Source organism: Oncorhynchus mykiss, chromosome 26 (genome assembly GCF_057628025.1).
Source record: "Oncorhynchus mykiss isolate SJ-2025 chromosome 26, ASM5762802v1, whole genome shotgun sequence".
In the NCBI taxonomy this organism is placed as follows: Eukaryota; Metazoa; Chordata; class Actinopteri; order Salmoniformes; family Salmonidae; genus Oncorhynchus; species Oncorhynchus mykiss.
In genome coordinates this window covers 10870657-10889553 of record NC_143047.1, presented here as the reverse complement: position 1 = coordinate 10889553, position 18897 = coordinate 10870657, and the positions used below count along the sequence as shown (strand labels likewise).

The following is an 18897-nucleotide window of genomic DNA, read 5'->3' as shown; positions in this document are numbered from 1 at the left end:
TTCAGATGCCTTACTCTGTACGAGCCTCGCTCCCAAGGTAGTGAGGTATGGGCAGAAATTTGCAATGCAAATCCGCTATGATGAAGACCTCTGTTCTTTTCTTTGACAGGCGAGGAACGGGAGCCGGCGTCTCAAATTCAAATAAGCCGCGCAGGGGAATCTATCGAGGAACCAACAAACAGCATTTCAAACGGCCTGCGATACGAGAGACAGAAGGCTGTCGCTCCACACGAACCCACACCACATGCCAATGTTTGAGGTAGCACAAAAGTGGGGGAACGAAGAAGATAACAAATTATTTACTGCACAATAGATCATCTACTTATCATATTGCAACAGGAAGAAACATGTACAGCATTTACATCAACCTGCAGTATAGTTAGTGTCAGCATCAGTGGCTCTGGGTGTGTTCTCCACATGGGTGCAGTGACTAGAAAAAGTATTTCGATGGTTCATTAACTAAGACCTGCTGTAGCTCCTACTGCATCCTGTCCTGTCCTGTGTTTTGTCTGGCATCTCCCTCCTCTCTGCTCCCCTCCCCCAGTGCTGCGGCGCACCATCCAGTACCTTGTCCCCGAGGGGCCGGGGGATACCCACGTACAGGTGGTCCAGGAAGTTGGCGCTGCGCCCCAGACCCAGGACGGTGTAAGGCAGCTGCAGGGAGAGGTGGGCCGACTGGCTCAGCTGGCCCGCTGCATGGAGGGGAAAACAAAAGGAGCCATTAGAGCCATAAACAAGCCTCATAAAAAGACACAAATCAGACCGTCCTATTCCTACCGTCGCCCAGCCAAGAGGCTTCTACCACCCCCCCCCCCTCCACCACCCCATCACTGGCCCCACGCACAGGCCCTGCCAAGCGCAGCCGACGACGTAAATCACCCGCTTTACAGTAAACAAAGAGAGCACCACAGCAACAAATCAGGATAAATGTGGATGGATTGCATGGCTGGTCTGGACCCACACTCAGATGGAAGCCTGTTTTTACATTTACAACGTGCAGCAAGCAAACGCTTCAATGACTGATTATAGTAATATATACAGTCCACATAAAAAAAACACACTGTGTTCTGCCTAGGTATTATGTACACACACAGCCTCAGTATAGAGCCTAAAAGCCCGGGGTTGAATGCCTGTCTATCAGTGAAGCACAAGTGTAACTCCATCTTGAGAGAATCTATATACTACCTTCCACCAATCTCCATTGTAACAGTTTGAAACGAGGACCATTAGTCCAGCTCCTCTGAAATAAAAGTGTGTGAGTGAGTGAGAGAGTGAGAGAGAGAGAGAGTGAGAGAGAGAGATTTTGAGCCCTGTTCCTGCTTTTCCGTAATTGATTGCAGTGACGGAGCAGGTTACATCGTGCAGCTTCAGAGCAGTTGCTGTAAAAGCCAAATGTAATCGCTTCAATCATTACAGGTAGAAATATGGTACCGTCTACATTTCTGTTAATAAAGTGGCTTGTCCATTGTAGCGACACTGATTCGGAGGTCCACGTCACAGCGCGAGTCACACCAGCAGGCTGACTGCTAATATGGACACCACACTGATCCCTCCCATCAGCGTTATGATACAATAGCAGGGTATTAACTCTGACACAATGCTACAGTGCAGTGCTGATTGTAGCGTGAGTGGAAGTAGGGAGAACATGCATTTTATGGCTTATAAAAAGTATAAGTGTTGACGGTGCTGAATGACAACTTAAAAACATGAACTTACTCATAAAAACAGCAGCTCTTCTCTGTGTTCACGGAGTCTCTACCAACCTTGCTGTACGTTCAAGGCTTCTTTTTACAGTCTATGGCTCTAAGGAAACTGAGCTGTCTGATTGGCCAGCAGTAGGCCCAGAGGTGCACTTGATTTGCTATCTGGGCCTGACGGGCAGGCAGAGACATGAAATGGTTCAAAATGGGAACATCTTGCCTTCCCGCCGTTAGGGCTGCTGAATCAAATGGCGCCAACAACGCAAAAAAAAAAAAAAACAACCAAAGAAAGGCACGCAAATGAATGCCTTGGAGATCGACCAGTTGGTGACCACTGGTGTAGATAAAGGGGCCAAGAGAGGTTAGAGAACGATTTTAAAGCCTTGAGACAGTTGAGACATGGATTGTGCATGTGTGCCACTCAGAGGGTGAATGTGCAAGACAAAATATTAAGAAAGTGCTTTTGAACGGGGTATGGTAGTAGGTGCCAGGTGCAACGGTTAGTGGGTTTCCCACGCTCAACAGTTTCCCGTGTGTATCAAGAATGATCCACCACCCAAAGGACATCTAGCCAATTTGACACAACTGTGTGAAGCATTGGAGTCAACGTGGGCCAGCATCCACGTGGAACACTTTTGAAACCTTGTAAGGTCCATGCCCTGACTAACTAAAGCTGTTCTGAGGGGAAAAGGGGCTGCAATTCAATATTAGGAAGGTGTTCCTAATGTTTTGAACACTCAGCGCATATGTTATGTGTGCAATCAATTTAGTCCTCTCTGGACACTCTCTAAAGACTGTTATGTATGTGTGGTGGGGAATGAGGTGCAGTTTCATGATGTTCTGACCAGGGGGCATCCAAGACCCTACAGCGGGGAGAGACGGGTTAATGATACTATTAAAAAGAAAAACACCCTACCTCTGTTCGGTAAAAAAAAATAAAAATCACAGTTTAGAGGTGTTACCGTGCTGGAAAAAAGGACTAAGGAAAGCTAATGACTTCATCCATGTACATTAAGATATTGTTTGAATTCTGGGTAACTGTCCTGGCTCTACTTTCTGGCTCTAGAGAGCTGAGGACGGAGTTGCAGTTTCGGCTTTGTCCACAAATGAGAAGACTCACACGAGGAGACCACACATAAACTGACAGAGTAACCTGATTAAGGTGTATATTGCTTCATCAGAATTACTCTTTGGGATAAAGTGATATGGTTCTAAACGTGGACAATGCATAAAGAGATGATAAACAATACTTTTGGGGGGGGGGGGGGGGTTCTAACTGGGCTACCAGGACCGGACCCAAGGATCTTTATCTATACTGTCAGGCACAGGACCAAAGGTTCAGACACACACACACACACACTAGTCAGCAGAAAGACGTGTGAGCACTGACTTGTCCCCATCTGAACTGTTGTCTCAAAACACACACACACACTGCAGCTTCTCCCTCCAACTGAATGGCAGAGCGAGCTCAGGAAGGTCATATCTGTTTAGTCAAGGTAATAATTGTTTGAAACTAAGAAACACACACGCACCTCTCTCTCTTCTCGACTTTCAAAATCCTCACATTAAAACGACCTTCTTTCCTGTGTTTTCTTCCCCCCGTCTCACTAACGTAGTGGGTGAGCACACTAAACCATGTGACACAGACGGGGTGACACGCCACAAGATTCTTCCCTTGATGTGATTAGATAGTTAACTCAAAGCAGCCTTATAAAAGGTTTTCAGTCAGAGATCCACGCTTGCCATACTGAGTTGAAATATCGAGCCAACACATTTTGACTTGAATAACATCGCTCGTGAACTCCAGAGCTGAAACGATTTGACACTTTGGCTTTGGTTAATAAAGGCAAGTACAAACGCATACGAGTGGCAGGCATGGCCTCGGCTGGAGAGTCGACACATCCTGGGTGATGCGGAACAACGTCATCATCTCACTGGCTTCTTCTCTGGCGAGCTCTCATTGGCCTATTACTGACCACCGTTCTCAAAAGTTGTCGTTGCACATCTCACACTACAAGAGCGTTGCAGATTTTGTGCAAATAAAAAAATCTAACGTTCGACAATATCGGGGCGTCTGGGATGGGTCAAAGACAGGAACAGTAGGCTTCTGATTGCGTCTCTGACCCGCTCATATTAAACAAGCATTGGTGACGGCCCGGAGTAGACAATGACATTGGGATTTTGTCTCCGATATCAAAAACGTACCCTAATCCTAAAAATGAGGGCCAAAATCGTCTAGTGCACGCCCAGCTTAAGTAACAACCATCTCTTAGGAAGTATGTGTAAGGTCTGGAGGAGAGGACGGTAGATGACAGACATTTTGAGGTTAACCAGCTACCCTAGCGACAGGCTGTTGTTAACTAAAAGATGTGTCATGTTGCGACTGGTGACAGTGAGGGGGGGGGTCACAGTGGTGCTCGGGACGCTGGCTGAAGGATGTGTCACTCAGAGAGAGAGGAAGCTGGCTTAGGGACTGCCACTCTGCAGGTGCGGAGGCTGGAGCAAGGCAATGCACTGGGGGGGGGGGGGGGGGGTGCTGGAGGAAGGCTGGAGGTGGGATGGGGATTCTGGCTAGCTGCTGCGGTCTACAGCCTGGAGTGGGAGTCTTATCTCCCTGCAGCGCGGCCGTGGAGCACACAGACAGACCTTGGCCAGGCGCTCCAGCCTGCAGCACATGACTGACAGGCTCCAATCCCCCTCTCAGACCACAAAACAGATTCAGAGCAGCCAGCCAGCCAAACAGCTCCCGAAGAGCAGGTTTTACTCAAGAAACCTTATGCTTCCACAGCTTATCACATTCACTCATTCCCAGGCTCTCTCCAATCTGGGTGTGAGGAGTGTCAAGCATGTTGAAAAGTACCACACACACACACACACATTCTAGAGCCTCTGAGTTTTGTCTGTGTGGCAAACAGAGCAGAACACATCATCACACCCAACAAGTCAGGATTCCTCAGCTCCAAAAGTTAATTCAGAAACATGTGCGAGTACAATACACACAACGCACACACAGTTAGCCAAAGAGACACCTCCCCACCCAGCATTAAAAGCCTCAGAACATAAAAGTTGCAGTGCTTGCTCTCCTGCCCCACAGAGTTCAGTTATCGAGTGGAGAGGAAGAGGTGAGGAACTTAGCCAGCTTCACAACAAACGGGAAGGAAAAGCTACTCTCCAGTCTCCTCCCCAACCACTCACTTCCAATGCTGCTCTGGTAAGTCAGGGAACAAGGGAGGAATCTCACAAGTTCAAACATACAGTTGAAGTCGGAAGTTTCCAAACACCTTATTCCCTGTCTTAGGTCAGTTAGGACCACCACTTTATTTTAATGTGAAATGTCAGAATAATAGTAGAGAGAATCATTTATATCAGCATTTATTTCTTTCATCACATTCCCAGTGGGTCAGAAGTTGGCATACACTCAATTAGTATTTGGTAGCATTGCCTTTAAATTGGTTAATTTGGGTCAAACGTTTCGGGAAGCCTTCCACAAGCTTCCCACAATAAGTTGGGTGAATTATGGCCCATTCCTCCTGACAGAGCTGGCGTAAATGAGTCAGGTTTGTAGGCCTCCTTGCTCACACACGCCTTTTCAGTTCTGCCCACAAATATTCTATAGCGTTGAGGTCAGGGTTTTGTGATGGCCACTCCAATACCTTGAATTTGTTGTCCTTAAGCCATTTTGCCACAACTTTAGAAGTATGCTTGGGGTCATTGTCCATTTGGAAGACCCATTTGCGACCAAGCTTTTACTTCCTGATTTATGTCTTGAGATGTTGCTTCAATATATCCACATAATTTTCCTGCCTCATGATGCCATCTATTTTGTGAAGTGCACCAGTCCCTCCTGCAGCAAAACACCCCCACAACATGATGCTGCCACCCCCGTGCTTCGGGGTTGGGATGGTGTTCTTCGGCTTGCAAGCTTCCCCCTTTTTCCTCCAAACATAACGATGGTGATTATGGCCAAACAGTTCTATTCTTGTTTCATCAGACCAGAGGACATTTCTCCAAAAAGTATGATCTTTGTCCCCATGTGCAATTGCAAACCGTGGCTTTTTTATGGCAGTTTTGGAGCAGTGGCTTCTTCCTTGTTGTGCGGCCATTCAGGTTATGTCGATATAGAACTCGTTTTACTGTGGATATAGATACTTTTGTACCCGTTTCCTCCAGCATCTTCACAAGGTCCTTTGCTGTTGTTCTGGGATTGATTTGCACTTTTGCACTAAAGTAGGTTCATCTCTAGGAGACCGAACGCGCCTCCTTCCTGAGCGGTATGACGGCTGTGTGATCCCATGGTGTTAACACTTAATTTTTTTCCTGAGGTCTTGGCACAACCCCAAATCCGTAAACACGGGCACCCTCAAAGATATCATCCTAACCACCTTGCCCTCCAAATACACCTCTGCTGTTTTCAACCAAGATCTCAGCGATCACTGCTTCATTGCTTACATCCGTAATGGGTCTGCGGTCAAACGACCACCCCTCATCACTGTCAAACGCTCCCTAAAACACTTCAGCGAGCAGGCCTTTCTAATCGACCTGGACCGGGTATCCTGGAAGGATGTTGACCTCATCCCGTCAATAGAGGATGCCTGGGTATTCTTTAAAAGTGCCTTACTCGCCATCTTAAATAAGCATGCTCCACTCAAAAAAAAAAAACAGGAACAGATATAGCCCTTGGTTCTCTCTAGACCTGACTGTCCTTGACCAGCACAAAAACATCCTGTGGCGTTCTGCATTAGTATCGAATAGCTCCCGTGATATGCAACTTTTCAGGGAAGTTAGGATCCAATATACACAGTCAGTTATGAAAGCTAAGGCTAGATTTTTTAAACAGAAATTTGCATCCTGCAGCACAAACTCGAAAAAGTTCTGGGACACTGTAAAATCCATGGAGAATAAGAGCACCTCCTCCCAGCTGCCCACTACACTGAGGCTAGGAAACACTGTCACCAATGATAAATTCACTATAATTGAGACTTTCAATAAGCATTTTTCTAAGGCTGGCCATGCTTTCCACCTGGCTACCCCTACCCCGATCAACAGCCCTCCACTCCCCACAGCAACTCGCTCAAGCCTCCCCCATTTCACCTTCACCCAAATCCAGATAGCTGATGTTCTGAAAGAGCTGCAAAATCTGGATCCCTACAAATCAGCCGGGCTAGACAATTTGGATCCTCTCTTTCAAAATTGATGTGCCGAAATTGTTGCAACCCCTATCACTAGCCTGTTCAACATCTCTTTCGTATCGTCTGAGATTCCCAAAGATTGGAATGCTGCCGCGGTCATCGTCCTCCTCAAAGGGAGAGGCACTCTAGACCCAAATTGTTATAGACCTATATCCATCCTGCCCTGCCTTTCTAAAATCTTCGAAAGCCAATTTAACAAACAGATCACAGACCATTTCGAATCCCACTGTACCTTCTCCACTATACAATCGGGTTTCAGAGCTGGTCGTGGGTGCAACTCAGCCACACTCAAGGTCCTAAACGATATCATAACCGCCATCGATAAGAGGCATTACTGTGCAGCCGTATTTATCAACCTGGCCAAGGCTTTCGACTCTGTCAATCACCACATCCTCATCGGCAGACTCAATAGCCTTGGTTCCTCAAATGATTGCCTCGCCTGGTTCACCAACTACCTCTCTGATAGAGTTCAGTGTGTCAAATCGGAGGGCCTGTTGTCCGGACCTCTGGCAGCCTCTATGGGGTTGCCACAGGGTTCAATTCTCGGGCCGACTCGCTTCTCTGTATACATCAATGATGTCGCTCTTGCTGCTGGTGATTCTCTGATCTACCTCTACGCAGACGACACCATTCTGTATACATCTGGCCCTTCTTTGGACACCGTGTTAACTAACCTCCAGACGAGCGTCAATGCTTCTTTTAAAGGAGCAATCACTGTACAAATACCTAGGTGTCTGGTTAGACTGTAAACTCTCCTTCCAGACTCACATTTAGCATCTCCAATCCAAAATTAAATCTAGAATCAGCTTCCTATTTCGCAACAAAGCATCGTTCACTTATGCTGCCAAACATACCCTCGTAAAACTGACCATTCTACCGATCTTCGACTTTGGCGATGTAATTTACATAACACTCTACTCAACAAATTGGATGCCGTCTATCACAGTGCCATTCGTTTTGTTTTTTGGGGCAAAAAAAGTATTTAGTCAGCCACCAATTGTGCAAGTTCTCCCACTTAAAAATATGAGAGAGGCCTGTAATTTTCCTCATAGGTACAACTTCAACTATGACAAACAAAATGAGAGAAAAAAATCCAGAAAATAACATTGTAGGATTTTTACTGAATTTATTTGCAAATTATGGTGGAAAATAAGTATTTGGTCAATAACAAACGTTTATCTCAATACTTTGTTATATACCCTTTGTTGGCAATGACAGAGGTCAAACGTTTTCTGCAAGTCTTCACAAGGTTTTCACACAATGTTGCTGGTATTTTGGCCCATTCCTCCATGCAGATCTCCTCTAGAGCAGTGATGTTTTGGGGCTGTTGCTGGGCAACACAGACTTTCAACTCCCTCCAAAGATTTTCTAAGGGGTTGAGATCTGGAGACTGGCTAGGCCACTCCAGGACCTTGAAATGTTTCTTACGAAGGCACTCCTTCGTTGCCCGGGCGGTGTGTTTGGGATCATTGTCATGCTGAAAGACCCAGCCACGTTTCATCTTCAATGCCCTTGCTGATGGAAGGAGGTTTTCACTCAAAATCTCACAATACATGGCCCCATTCATTCTTTCCTTTACACGGATCAGTCGTCCTGGTCCCTTTGCAGAAAAACAGCCCCAAAGCGTGATGTTTCCACCCCCATGCTTCACAGTAGGTATGGTGTTCTTTGTATGCAACTCAGCATTCTTTGTCCTCCAAACACGACGAGTTGAGTTTTTACCAAAAAGTTATATTTTGGTTTCATCTGACCATATGACATTCTCCCAAACTTCTTCTGGATCATGCAAATACTCTAGCAAACTTCAGACGGGCCTGGACATGTACTGGCTTAAGCAGGGGGACAAGTCTGGCACTGCAGGATTTGAGTCCCTGGCGGCGTAGTGTGTTACTGATGGTAGGCTTTGTTACTTTGGTCCCAGCTCTCTGCAGGTCATTCATTAGGTCCCCCCGTGTGGTTCTGGGATTTTTGCTCACCGTTCTTGTGATCATTTTGACCCCAAGGGGTGAGATCTTGCGTGGAGCCCCAGATCGAGGGAGATTATCAGTGGTCTTGTATGTCTTCCATTTCCTAATAATTGCTCCCACAGTTGATTTCTTCAAACCAAGCTGCTTACCTATTGCAGATTCAGTCTTCCCAGCCTGGTGCAGGTCTACAATTTTGTTTCTAGTGTCCTTTGACAGCTCTTTGGTCTTGGCCATAGTGAAGTTTGGAGTGTGATTGTTTGAGGTTGTGGACAGGTGTCTTTTATACTGATAACAACTTCAAACAGGTTCCATTAATACAGGTGACGAGTGGAGGACAGAGGAGCCTCTTAAAGAAGAAGTTACAGGTCTGTGAGAACCAGAAATCTTGCTTGTTTGTTATTGACTAAATACTTATTTTCCACCATCATTTGCAAATAAATTCATAAAAAATCCTACAATGTGATTTTCTGGATTTTTTTCCCTCATTTTGTCTGTCATAGTTGAAGTGTACCTATGATGAAAAGTACAGGTCTCTCTCATCTTTTTAAGTGGGAGAACTTGCACAATTGGTGGCTGACTAAATACTTTTTTGCCCCACTGTACTACCCACCACTGCGACCTGTATGTTCTTGTTGGCTAGCACTCGCTTCATACTCGACGCCAAACCCACTGGCTCCAGGTCATCTACAAGTCTCTGCTAGGTAAAGCCCCGCCTTATCTCAGCTCACTGGTCACCATAGCGCACCCACCGGTAGCACTCGCACCAGCAGGTCACCCCCAAAGCCAATTATTCCTTTGGCAGCCTTTCCTTCCAGTTCTCTGCTGCCAATGACTGGAACAAACTGCAAAAATCACTGAAGCTGGAGACACATATCTCCTCCATCAGCTTTAAGCACCAGCTGTCAGAGCAGCTCACAGATCACTGCACCTGTACATAACCCATCTGTAAATAGCCCATCCAACTACCTCATCCCCATACAGTATTTATTTATTTATCTTGCTCCTTTGCACCCCAGTATCTCTACTTGCACATTCATCTTCTGCACATCTACCACTCCAGTGTTTAATTGCTATATTGTAATTACTTCGCCACCATGGCCTATTTATTGCCTTTACCTCTCTTATCCTACCTCCAGTTGCACATACTGTAAATAGTATTTTTCTACTATTATTGACTGTATGTTTGTTTATTCCATATGTAACTCTGTGTTGTTGTATGTGTCAAACTGCTTTGCTTTATCTTGGCCAGGTCGCAGTTGCAAATGAGAACTTGTTCTCAACTAGCTTATCTGGTTAAATAAAGGTGAAAAAAAATATATATATACATTTAGATTTTCCATTGATGTCAAGCAAAGAGGCACTAAGTTTGAAGATAGGCCTTGAAATACATCCACAGGTACACCTCCAATTGACTCAAATCAGAAGCTTCTAAAGCCATGATATAATTTTGGGAATTTTCCAAGCTGTTTAAAGGCACAGTCAACTTAGTGTTTGTAAACTTCTGACCCACTGGAATTGTGATACAGTGAATAATAAGTGAAATAATCTGTCTGTAAACAATTGTTGGAAAAATGACTTGTGTCATGCACAAACTAGGAGGTCCTAACCGACTTTCCCAAAAATTTGTGGAGTGGTTGAAAAACGAGTTTTAATGAGTGTATGTAAACCTAATACTTCAACTATACCTTTAAAACCACTAGCTTTACCCCACACCTACCACATGTAACCCTCAAAAAGACATACACACGAACAATGGCAATTTGCAATACTCCTCACCGAGACTCAGAGACAGAAGAGAGGCACTGACGCCCAATGGTAGAGCAGAGAAGAGACAGGTGTGTGACCCCCCCCCCCCCCATACAGTGCGTTATTTAGAGCAGGACTCTCGCTCAGTGAGTAGAGGGACAAAGAGATAACTCAGGTCCTGAATTATGTCACAGAGTGTGACTCCAGCCCAGTCGTATTCAAGCCACTTTAGTCCCTCCACTCGCCCAGAGACACCAGCGGTAGAAGAGACTAGTTCTCTACGTGGGCCCACACACACACACACACACACACACACACACACACACACATCACACAAAAAACACACCGCAGGCTTTTGACCTTCATTGGTCACAGAGGAATGACAGCACATATCGAACACACAGAGAGTGGTAAACAACGGGAAGGCAACAGCCGCCATCAGGCAGACCCTAATGGAGATCAGCATGAGTATTGGGAGTATTGGTCACCCATAATTACGCAAAAAAAGTATCTTATGAATCATCATCTCAAATGGTGACCAGCGTGACCAGTAGCAATCTTTTAAACACCAGTGTATAAAGAATTCACACTGGCTACATCAAATCCTGCGTAGGTTGCACACAGCGAGACACACAAAGCCTCACCCTCACATCTTCCCAAGGCCCCGGATCATCTTTGGGCAACCTGTTTGCGGATAGATTCTCAACATCCGTCGCTATAGAACCCCCCCCCCCGATAGGGCACTTTCACAGCAATGGAAGGGACGGGAAGGACACATAGGGGCGATTGCGGACACTGCGGCGGCAGGGCCTGGGGGATAAAGGAATGAAGTGGTACACACTGAGCCACAGCTAAGCCTGGGAGAGGAGAGGGGGCCCTCAGCGCCCACACAATGCAAACGGCAGATTCAGACATTGATTTGTGGGGAGAAGCGGGTGTCTGTAGTGGAGGAGATAAGTGGCATGCCCATAGGGCTCCTCTCTTATCACTGGTGCTCTCGCAGGAGGAAAAGACCGAATTAAAGCTCACGGCACCGTGGGTGACACAGTGTTTGCTGAGATCCATCAGCGCGTCACGTCTGATCATCAGAAACACAATGAGGAGACGGTGAATGAAGCAAAACTGAGACCTGGGTTTGACAGATCCAAGACTGGCATTGAGAGAAGAGGTAACCAGAATAGGCGGTGACTTCCAACATGCTGGTTGTTTTCACTTGTTCCCCCATCTCTCCTTCTCTCTCGTTCCCCATCGCTCCTTCTACATATCCATTGTTCCCTCTCTCTATCGCTCTACCTCTTGTTCCCTCTCTCTCTTATCTCTCTCTCTCTCTCTCTCTCGTAATTGGACACCAGGCTGCAGTTGAGATGTGCCCTCTAATACAGGTTACTGTGGCGACAGAGCAGCCACTGAGAGGCATGCATATCTATTACATTAGGGGAGCACGGAAGATATTAGGACTGAGACCGTTACCACTGATGGAACACAGTGGTGAACATAACACACACACACCACAGGGAGAAGAGATGTAGAGACAATATTAACACACTACAGGGAGAAGAGGAGATGTAGAGACAATATTAACACACTACAGGGAGAAGAGGAGATGTAGAGACAATATTAACACACTACAGGGAGAAGAGGAGATGTAGAGACAATATTAACACACTACAGGGAGAAGAGGAGATGTAGAGACAATATTAACACACAACAGGGAGAAGAGGAGATGTAGAGACAATATTAACACACTGCAGGGAGAAGAGATGTAGAGACAATATTAACACACTACAGGGAGAAGAGGAGATGTAGAGACAATATTAACACACTACAGGGAGAAGAAGAGATGTAGAGACAATATCAACACATTACAGGGAGAAGAAGAGATGTAGAGACAATATTAACACACTACAGGGAGAAGAAGAGATGTAGAGACAATATCAACACACTACAGGGAGAAGAAGAGATGTAGAGACAATATTAACACACTACAGGGAGAAGAGGAGATGTAGAGACAATATTAACACACTACAGGGAGAAGAGGAGATGTAGAGACAATATTAACACACAACAGGGAGAAGAGGAGATGTAGAGACAATATTAACACACTGCAGGGAGAAGAGATGTAGAGACAATATTAACACACTACAGGGAGAAGAGGAGATGTAGAGACAATATTAACACACTACAGGGAGAAGAAGAGATGTAGAGACAATATCAACACATTACAGGGAGAAGAAGAGATGTAGAGGCAATATTAACACACTACAGGGAGAAGAAGAGATGTAGAGACAATATCAACACACTACAGGGAGAAGAAGAGATGTAGAGACAATATTAACACACTACAGGGAGAAGAGGAGATGTAGAGACAATATTAACACACTACAGGGAGAAGAGATGTAGAGACAATATTAACACACTACAGGGAGAAGAGGAGATGTAGAGACAATATTAACACACTACAGGGAGAAGAAGAGATGTAGAGACAATATCAACACATTACAGGGAGAAGAAGAGATGTAGAGACAATATTAACACACTACAGGGAGAAGAAGAGATGTAGAGACAATATTAACACACTACAGGGAGAAGAGATGTAGAGACAATATTAACACACTACAGGGAGAAGAGGAGATGTAGAGACAATATCAACACATTACAGGGAGAAGAAGAGATGTAGAGACAATATTAACACACTACAGGGAGAAGAGGAGATGTAGAGACAATATTAACACACTACAGGGAGAAAAGGAGATGTAGAGACAATATTAACACACTACAGGGAGAAGAGGAGATGTAGAGACAATATTAACACACTACAGGGAGAAGAAGAGATGTAGAGACAATATCAACACATTACAGGGAGAAGAAGAGATGTAGAGACAATATTAACACACTACAGGGAGAAGAAGAGATGTAGAGACAATATCAACACAATAAAGGGAGAAGAGGAGATGTAGAGACAATATTAACACACTACAGGGAGAAGAAGAGATGTAGAGACAATATTAACACACTACAGGGAGAAGAGATGTAGAGACAATATTAACACACTACAGGGAGAAGAAGAGATGTAGAGACAATATTAACACACTACAGGGAGAAGAGATGTAGAGACAATATCAACACACTACAGGGAGAAGAGGAGATGTAGAGACAATATCAACACATTACAGGGAGAAGAAGAGATGTAGAGACAATATCAACACACTACAGGGAGAAGAGATGTAGAGACAATATCAACACACTACAGGGAGAAGAGGAGATGTAGAGACAATATCAACACATTACAGGGAGAAGGATGTAGAGACAATATCAACACACTACAGGGAGAAGAGGAGATGTAGAGACAATATCAACACACTACAGGGAGAAGAGGAGATGTAGAGACAATATCAACACATTACAGGGAGAAGAAGAGATGTAGAGACAATATTAACACACTACAGGGAGAAGAAGAGATGTAGAGACAATATTAACACACTACAGGGAGAAGAGGAGAAGAATGACAGAGAGAAAGAGAGGGAGAGAGAGAAAGATATAGTACGCGTGAGAGAACGAGACAGAGTGAACGAAAGGAAAGAGAGCGAGTGTGTCGTGTGGTTTTGTAGGAGAGAGATAAACAGGAGGAGTTGAACAGGCGGAGGGGTAATCCTGCATTCAATTTGAGACCAATTAACTGGCCTGAGTGCAGAAACCCACAGGAGGGAAATCATGGGCAGAACAAAGCTCTGATCAATAATAATCCTCCCGCCCTCTCCCTCTCCAGTTGGTTAGCTCTGCTCACTTCCACACCTTCCACTGACTTCAGCCTGACAAGACACAGGTCCAGCCCAACAGGTGCCGTGTATGTGTGTGTGAGAGAGAGTGTGTGTAGTGTGCGCAGTGTTTGGTTACCTGGACATCTGTACGAAGAGTGACTTGTTCGACCTGACTTGATCACTCATGAGTGTCGCACAGAGGGTATCAAATCTGTGCCTCTCACAGCATAGAACAGTGATTGTGTGTGTAGGTGTCTGTGTCTGTGTGTGTCTGTGTAGGTGTCAGTGTCTGTGTGCGTGGGGGGGGGGGGTGTTATTCTCTGCTGTCCTTAATCCTCCATCCTCATTTGCCTAATTAAACAGAGCCTGCCGAAGTTCCCTAGCTGTTTGTTCCTCACCCCTCCTCACCCTCTCCTCCCTCCGCTCCTCCCTTCCAATGAGCCAGCCAAAAGCCCCGGCACCATGGCAGAGAAAAAGAGAGGGACGGAATAGAGAGATAGGTGGACAGAGAGAGCGCATCTCCACTCCTATTTTGTACTTGTGGTACGGTTCACTCACCATCCGTCATTTTTCAAATGACTGTGATTCCTCTGCTTCATTTCATCCAGTATTCTCTGTGCACAGAGAGACAAGCCCTCACACCCTCCTTCCTTCCCCTACGCAGTGGAAACAACACACACAGCCGTTGTCCTGTCAGCACCAGTCCAGGGTAATCGATCTTGTCTGCTTATTATGCCTGACACCACTAGCTTTACCCCACACCAACCACATATAGATTGTACCTTTAAAAACCACAGGGGACTGTAGATTACTCTATATGGTCTACTGATTTACTAACTGTGCAGAACAACAACTCCCTTGATCCAAATTGCACAGAAACCAACGGTACGGAACTCTACCGCTAAGGTCAATATTCATCTCTAATACAGCTGAATTCTAATTCCATAGGGGATAAGGAATGAGGGGAAAGGTAAGCTATTGCATACCAGGGCCTTATATAAATAGCCCGAGGGGTGAGGAGACTAAGGTGAGACGTTCAGATGGAGCATTGGTTCTCTGAGGACCAGACAGCACACAGACAGCACATGCATTGCTGCACAAACAGTAAATGAACTACCCCCCCACACACAGTCAATCAAGTACGCACATACACACAATCAAACACGTATGGTCGCACACACACGCACACACACGCACACACACACACACACACACACACACACACACACACACACACACACACACACACACACACACACACACACACACACACACACACACACACACACACACACACACACACACACACACACACACACACACACACACACACACACACACACACACACACACACACACACACACACACACACACACACACACGGCAGGCAGAGCCCACATTCATATTCTGTTGGTTGATTCACTAGCTCCAGCTGGAGATGTGGAGATGGAGACCGCCTGGGTCCTGGGGATCGATACACATCCAAAGCAGCCAGGCAGAGCAGCCAGGCAGAGCAGCCAGGCAGAGCAGCCAGGCAGAGCAGCCAGGCAGAGCAGCCAGGCAGAGCAGCCAGGGATCATCTGACAGGACCAGCCAGCCAGGCCTTTTAAATCCCCTATGTCCCTTAGCCTCAGTATCACAGACCCAGGCCTCCACAGAACCACTGAAACAGAGACACCACAGGTCACCGAGGCTAAATCGGCCACTGCCATACATGATAGTATGACGGGAGCTGCCTGTCCAGCACTAAAACCAAGGCTCAATACCATAACGAGATGGCAGAGCTGGGTCTGAGTTACGTACGCAGGTTCACCAATCAGAACTTGAAGCCCTGTGACACAGCGGTAAGAGCACTATCAGTGGACCACAGCATAGCGTAGTGTGTAGTGTGCATCCTACCTTATGAACCTTTATTTCCCCCGTCCCCTCTACTCCCTCGTTTCCATTGACCCAGATCTTCATTCCATTACCCATTACGCACTTGCCACTATTCGCTGCATTTGCTGCTATTTTTCAGCCATTTTAACCTCTCCCTCCACAGTATGTCTTTTCTATAGTCCTTTCCTTCCACATCCATTCATGTATTTGACTTCCCATCCCTCTGTCACCTCTTTTCCCTCTCTTTTAGTGCTGAAGAGTAAATGAAGAGCGTGGGGCCCCAGTAGAGAGAGCAGACAGTCCGCGCATCATCGCTCATTTCTGTCAGTCTACCTGCCTTCTCCCCATGCCCCTAGAATAAATACACTTTAAATCACCCTGCACACACTGGCTTTGTCCCGCACTGCACTTTATTACTGTCAAATAAGGAGCCCTGGGAATAACCCAGCCAGGGCTGACCCAGCCACTCTCCATACTGTACAGTATATCTAACCTATACTCTGAGCATCTCCCTCAGTCAGTGTACACACAGCTCTGGCCTTTCCCTCTCCTTCTCATTGGCTCAGCCTCCAGGAGGGCAGGTGTTGGGGCTTTTTCCTCAGGTCAGCCTGTTAGATGACCTTCTCAGGGAGAGGTGTCTGGTGCACACACAGCTGCTCTTAAGCCCACAGAGCAGAGCTCCAGCACAGGGGTCAAGAGGACAATCCTAAACCGCTGCATGTTGACACACCCGTTGGGTGTTGAATCCCAAATCTGGGCTTTAAATGAATCCAAGTCGTCTTTAAATAGCCTTGACCACAACCCGGAGGCTCAACATCCACACAGAATACAAACATGAATGGGAGAAAGGGAATTCTCCTTTTTTCCCCCCCTTGAAGATTACTCTCTGCAAAGAGAACTATCTGGACTTCTATTCTTCTTCATTCCCTCCAGTCAGACATGTATTATACTAGGTTTACCTCGCCGTTTCCCTCTCCTCTGTCAAGGTTTGAGTTTTTTCAATGTTTCCAAACACTTGAGAGAAGTTTACCTTTAACACAAGAAATAAGAGATTTTTTAATCTCACGGTTTGGTGTCTGAGAGTCCTGCAAAATGTAATAGCGGTTGGGGATTATTGAACAATAAACAAACTGTTTGGAAAGACGGAGGGCTTTCTGACTGTGGTTCTTTTGATTGTTACTCCTTGTGGACTGATTGATCTATTCTCTTGCCCCTATAAACGGGGTCCTGTCACAGAGAGGGAGGAGTGTTCTTCTTCTCAAAATTACGATTGTAATTGTTGCATTTTCCTTTAGTGAATGATTCCAACAGAACAGGATGTAGCTAGATACTAAAATAGATTCTCTGCTTTTTAGGCCTTGCTGTCCTATTCATCGTTGATACCCAGACACACACAGACGATGGATAAAATAAAAAATAAAAAATGGTGAACAGAACCAAGGCTTTTTAATAGATGGAATTACTCACTGAGGAAATCTTGCAAATACTTGAATCCATTCCTCAGCTTTCTGAAAATAACGTCTGTCCTCTAAGCAATTTTGCAATTTTGTCTTTGAAATGGCCTTGTCACCTCCTCGAGACAGCGGGGGAGACATTAGGCCTAATTCAACTCATCTGTCCTGTCCAGGCAACAGAACTACCTCCCTGAGTCATGCTTTAGCTGGCCTGCTTTTCACTGGCACCAGTCACACCTCGGACCGGACCAACATGGGCAGGTCCAAAACACTTCATTATCAAAAGTGTAACGCTGGTTGTCTATCAGTTCAGTTCTCAGGTGTTGAAGAATGAGACTGAATGGGCCTTGGTTTAATGTCTAGTCTGCCTTGTTCAGGCTGAACTAGGTTGGGTGTAAAGACCACTTCACAGTGCAGGTGTGTACTTACAATTCAGCCATTTTAACCAATTTTCAGGTTAAATAGCTCAGTCTGACATTGATTGTTACACATTCCATAAGTCATACAGCTTTGTATTGAGGAATGCGGCTAGCTTCATTAGAGAAATTCTGTCATTCTGTTGAAGCCTTTCTGATGAAGGGGACCTGACTGAGTGACCCAGAACGTGGCAATTCCACCTCTGCCTCCAAGCCACCCAGTCACACAGACGTAGACACAGAACCTTTCCTACAGATCTTTGTTAAGAACTCTATTCTTTCACCCTCCTCTTCACTGAGCCCTTGAAACGTTATCTCGGACGTATAGCTCGGTTCTTTTTCATCAAATCACTTTTATTTTTCCCAAAGGCAGGAGGCTCTTCTCCTCCTCCCTTTCAACCTCCTAACAAAGAGCACAGCAACAAAGCCCGCCGTTTCTTAGCAAGCAAACCAATAGCCCTCTACCCATCATGCCTTTCTCTAGCAGGAAACGCGCTGTGTCAACATTATCAGGCCGGGCGGTGAGATAACCTCCGGTGAGATGGGCAACAGGGCGATTGTCTGGGCAAACACAGAAGCCATGCTTCAATTAAACCCCTGGGGCTACAGCCCTGAAAAGGCCTCTCACCCACACACACACACACTGACCAACACCACAGCCCCGTCACTCAGACCAGCTACCGCAGCACAGATATTATGACCTCCAAGTAGAGGGGAAGTCTGTAGTCAACCCCATTCCCAATAGAACAACTGTCATGGCTGACGGCCCACCCAATCTGCACTATTAC

At 45.9% G+C, this 18897-nt stretch overlaps 1 protein-coding gene across 3 annotated transcripts in view; it reads right to left on the bottom strand.

The window, feature by feature from the left end:
- itfg1 (integrin alpha FG-GAP repeat containing 1) overlaps positions 1 to 18897 on the bottom strand; it is a 118956-nt gene that overhangs the window by 9097 nt on the left and 90962 nt on the right. For 2 of the 3 annotated variants that reach the window (XM_036963415.2, XM_090222116.1), the window contains one exon: positions 568 to 692. In XM_036963415.2, the coding sequence (XP_036819310.2) occupies positions 568 to 692 (125 nt within the window). Of the gene's footprint in view, positions 1 to 14; positions 693 to 18897 lie in introns of all 3 variants that reach the window. The other variant, XR_016492228.1, reaches the window with a different exon arrangement.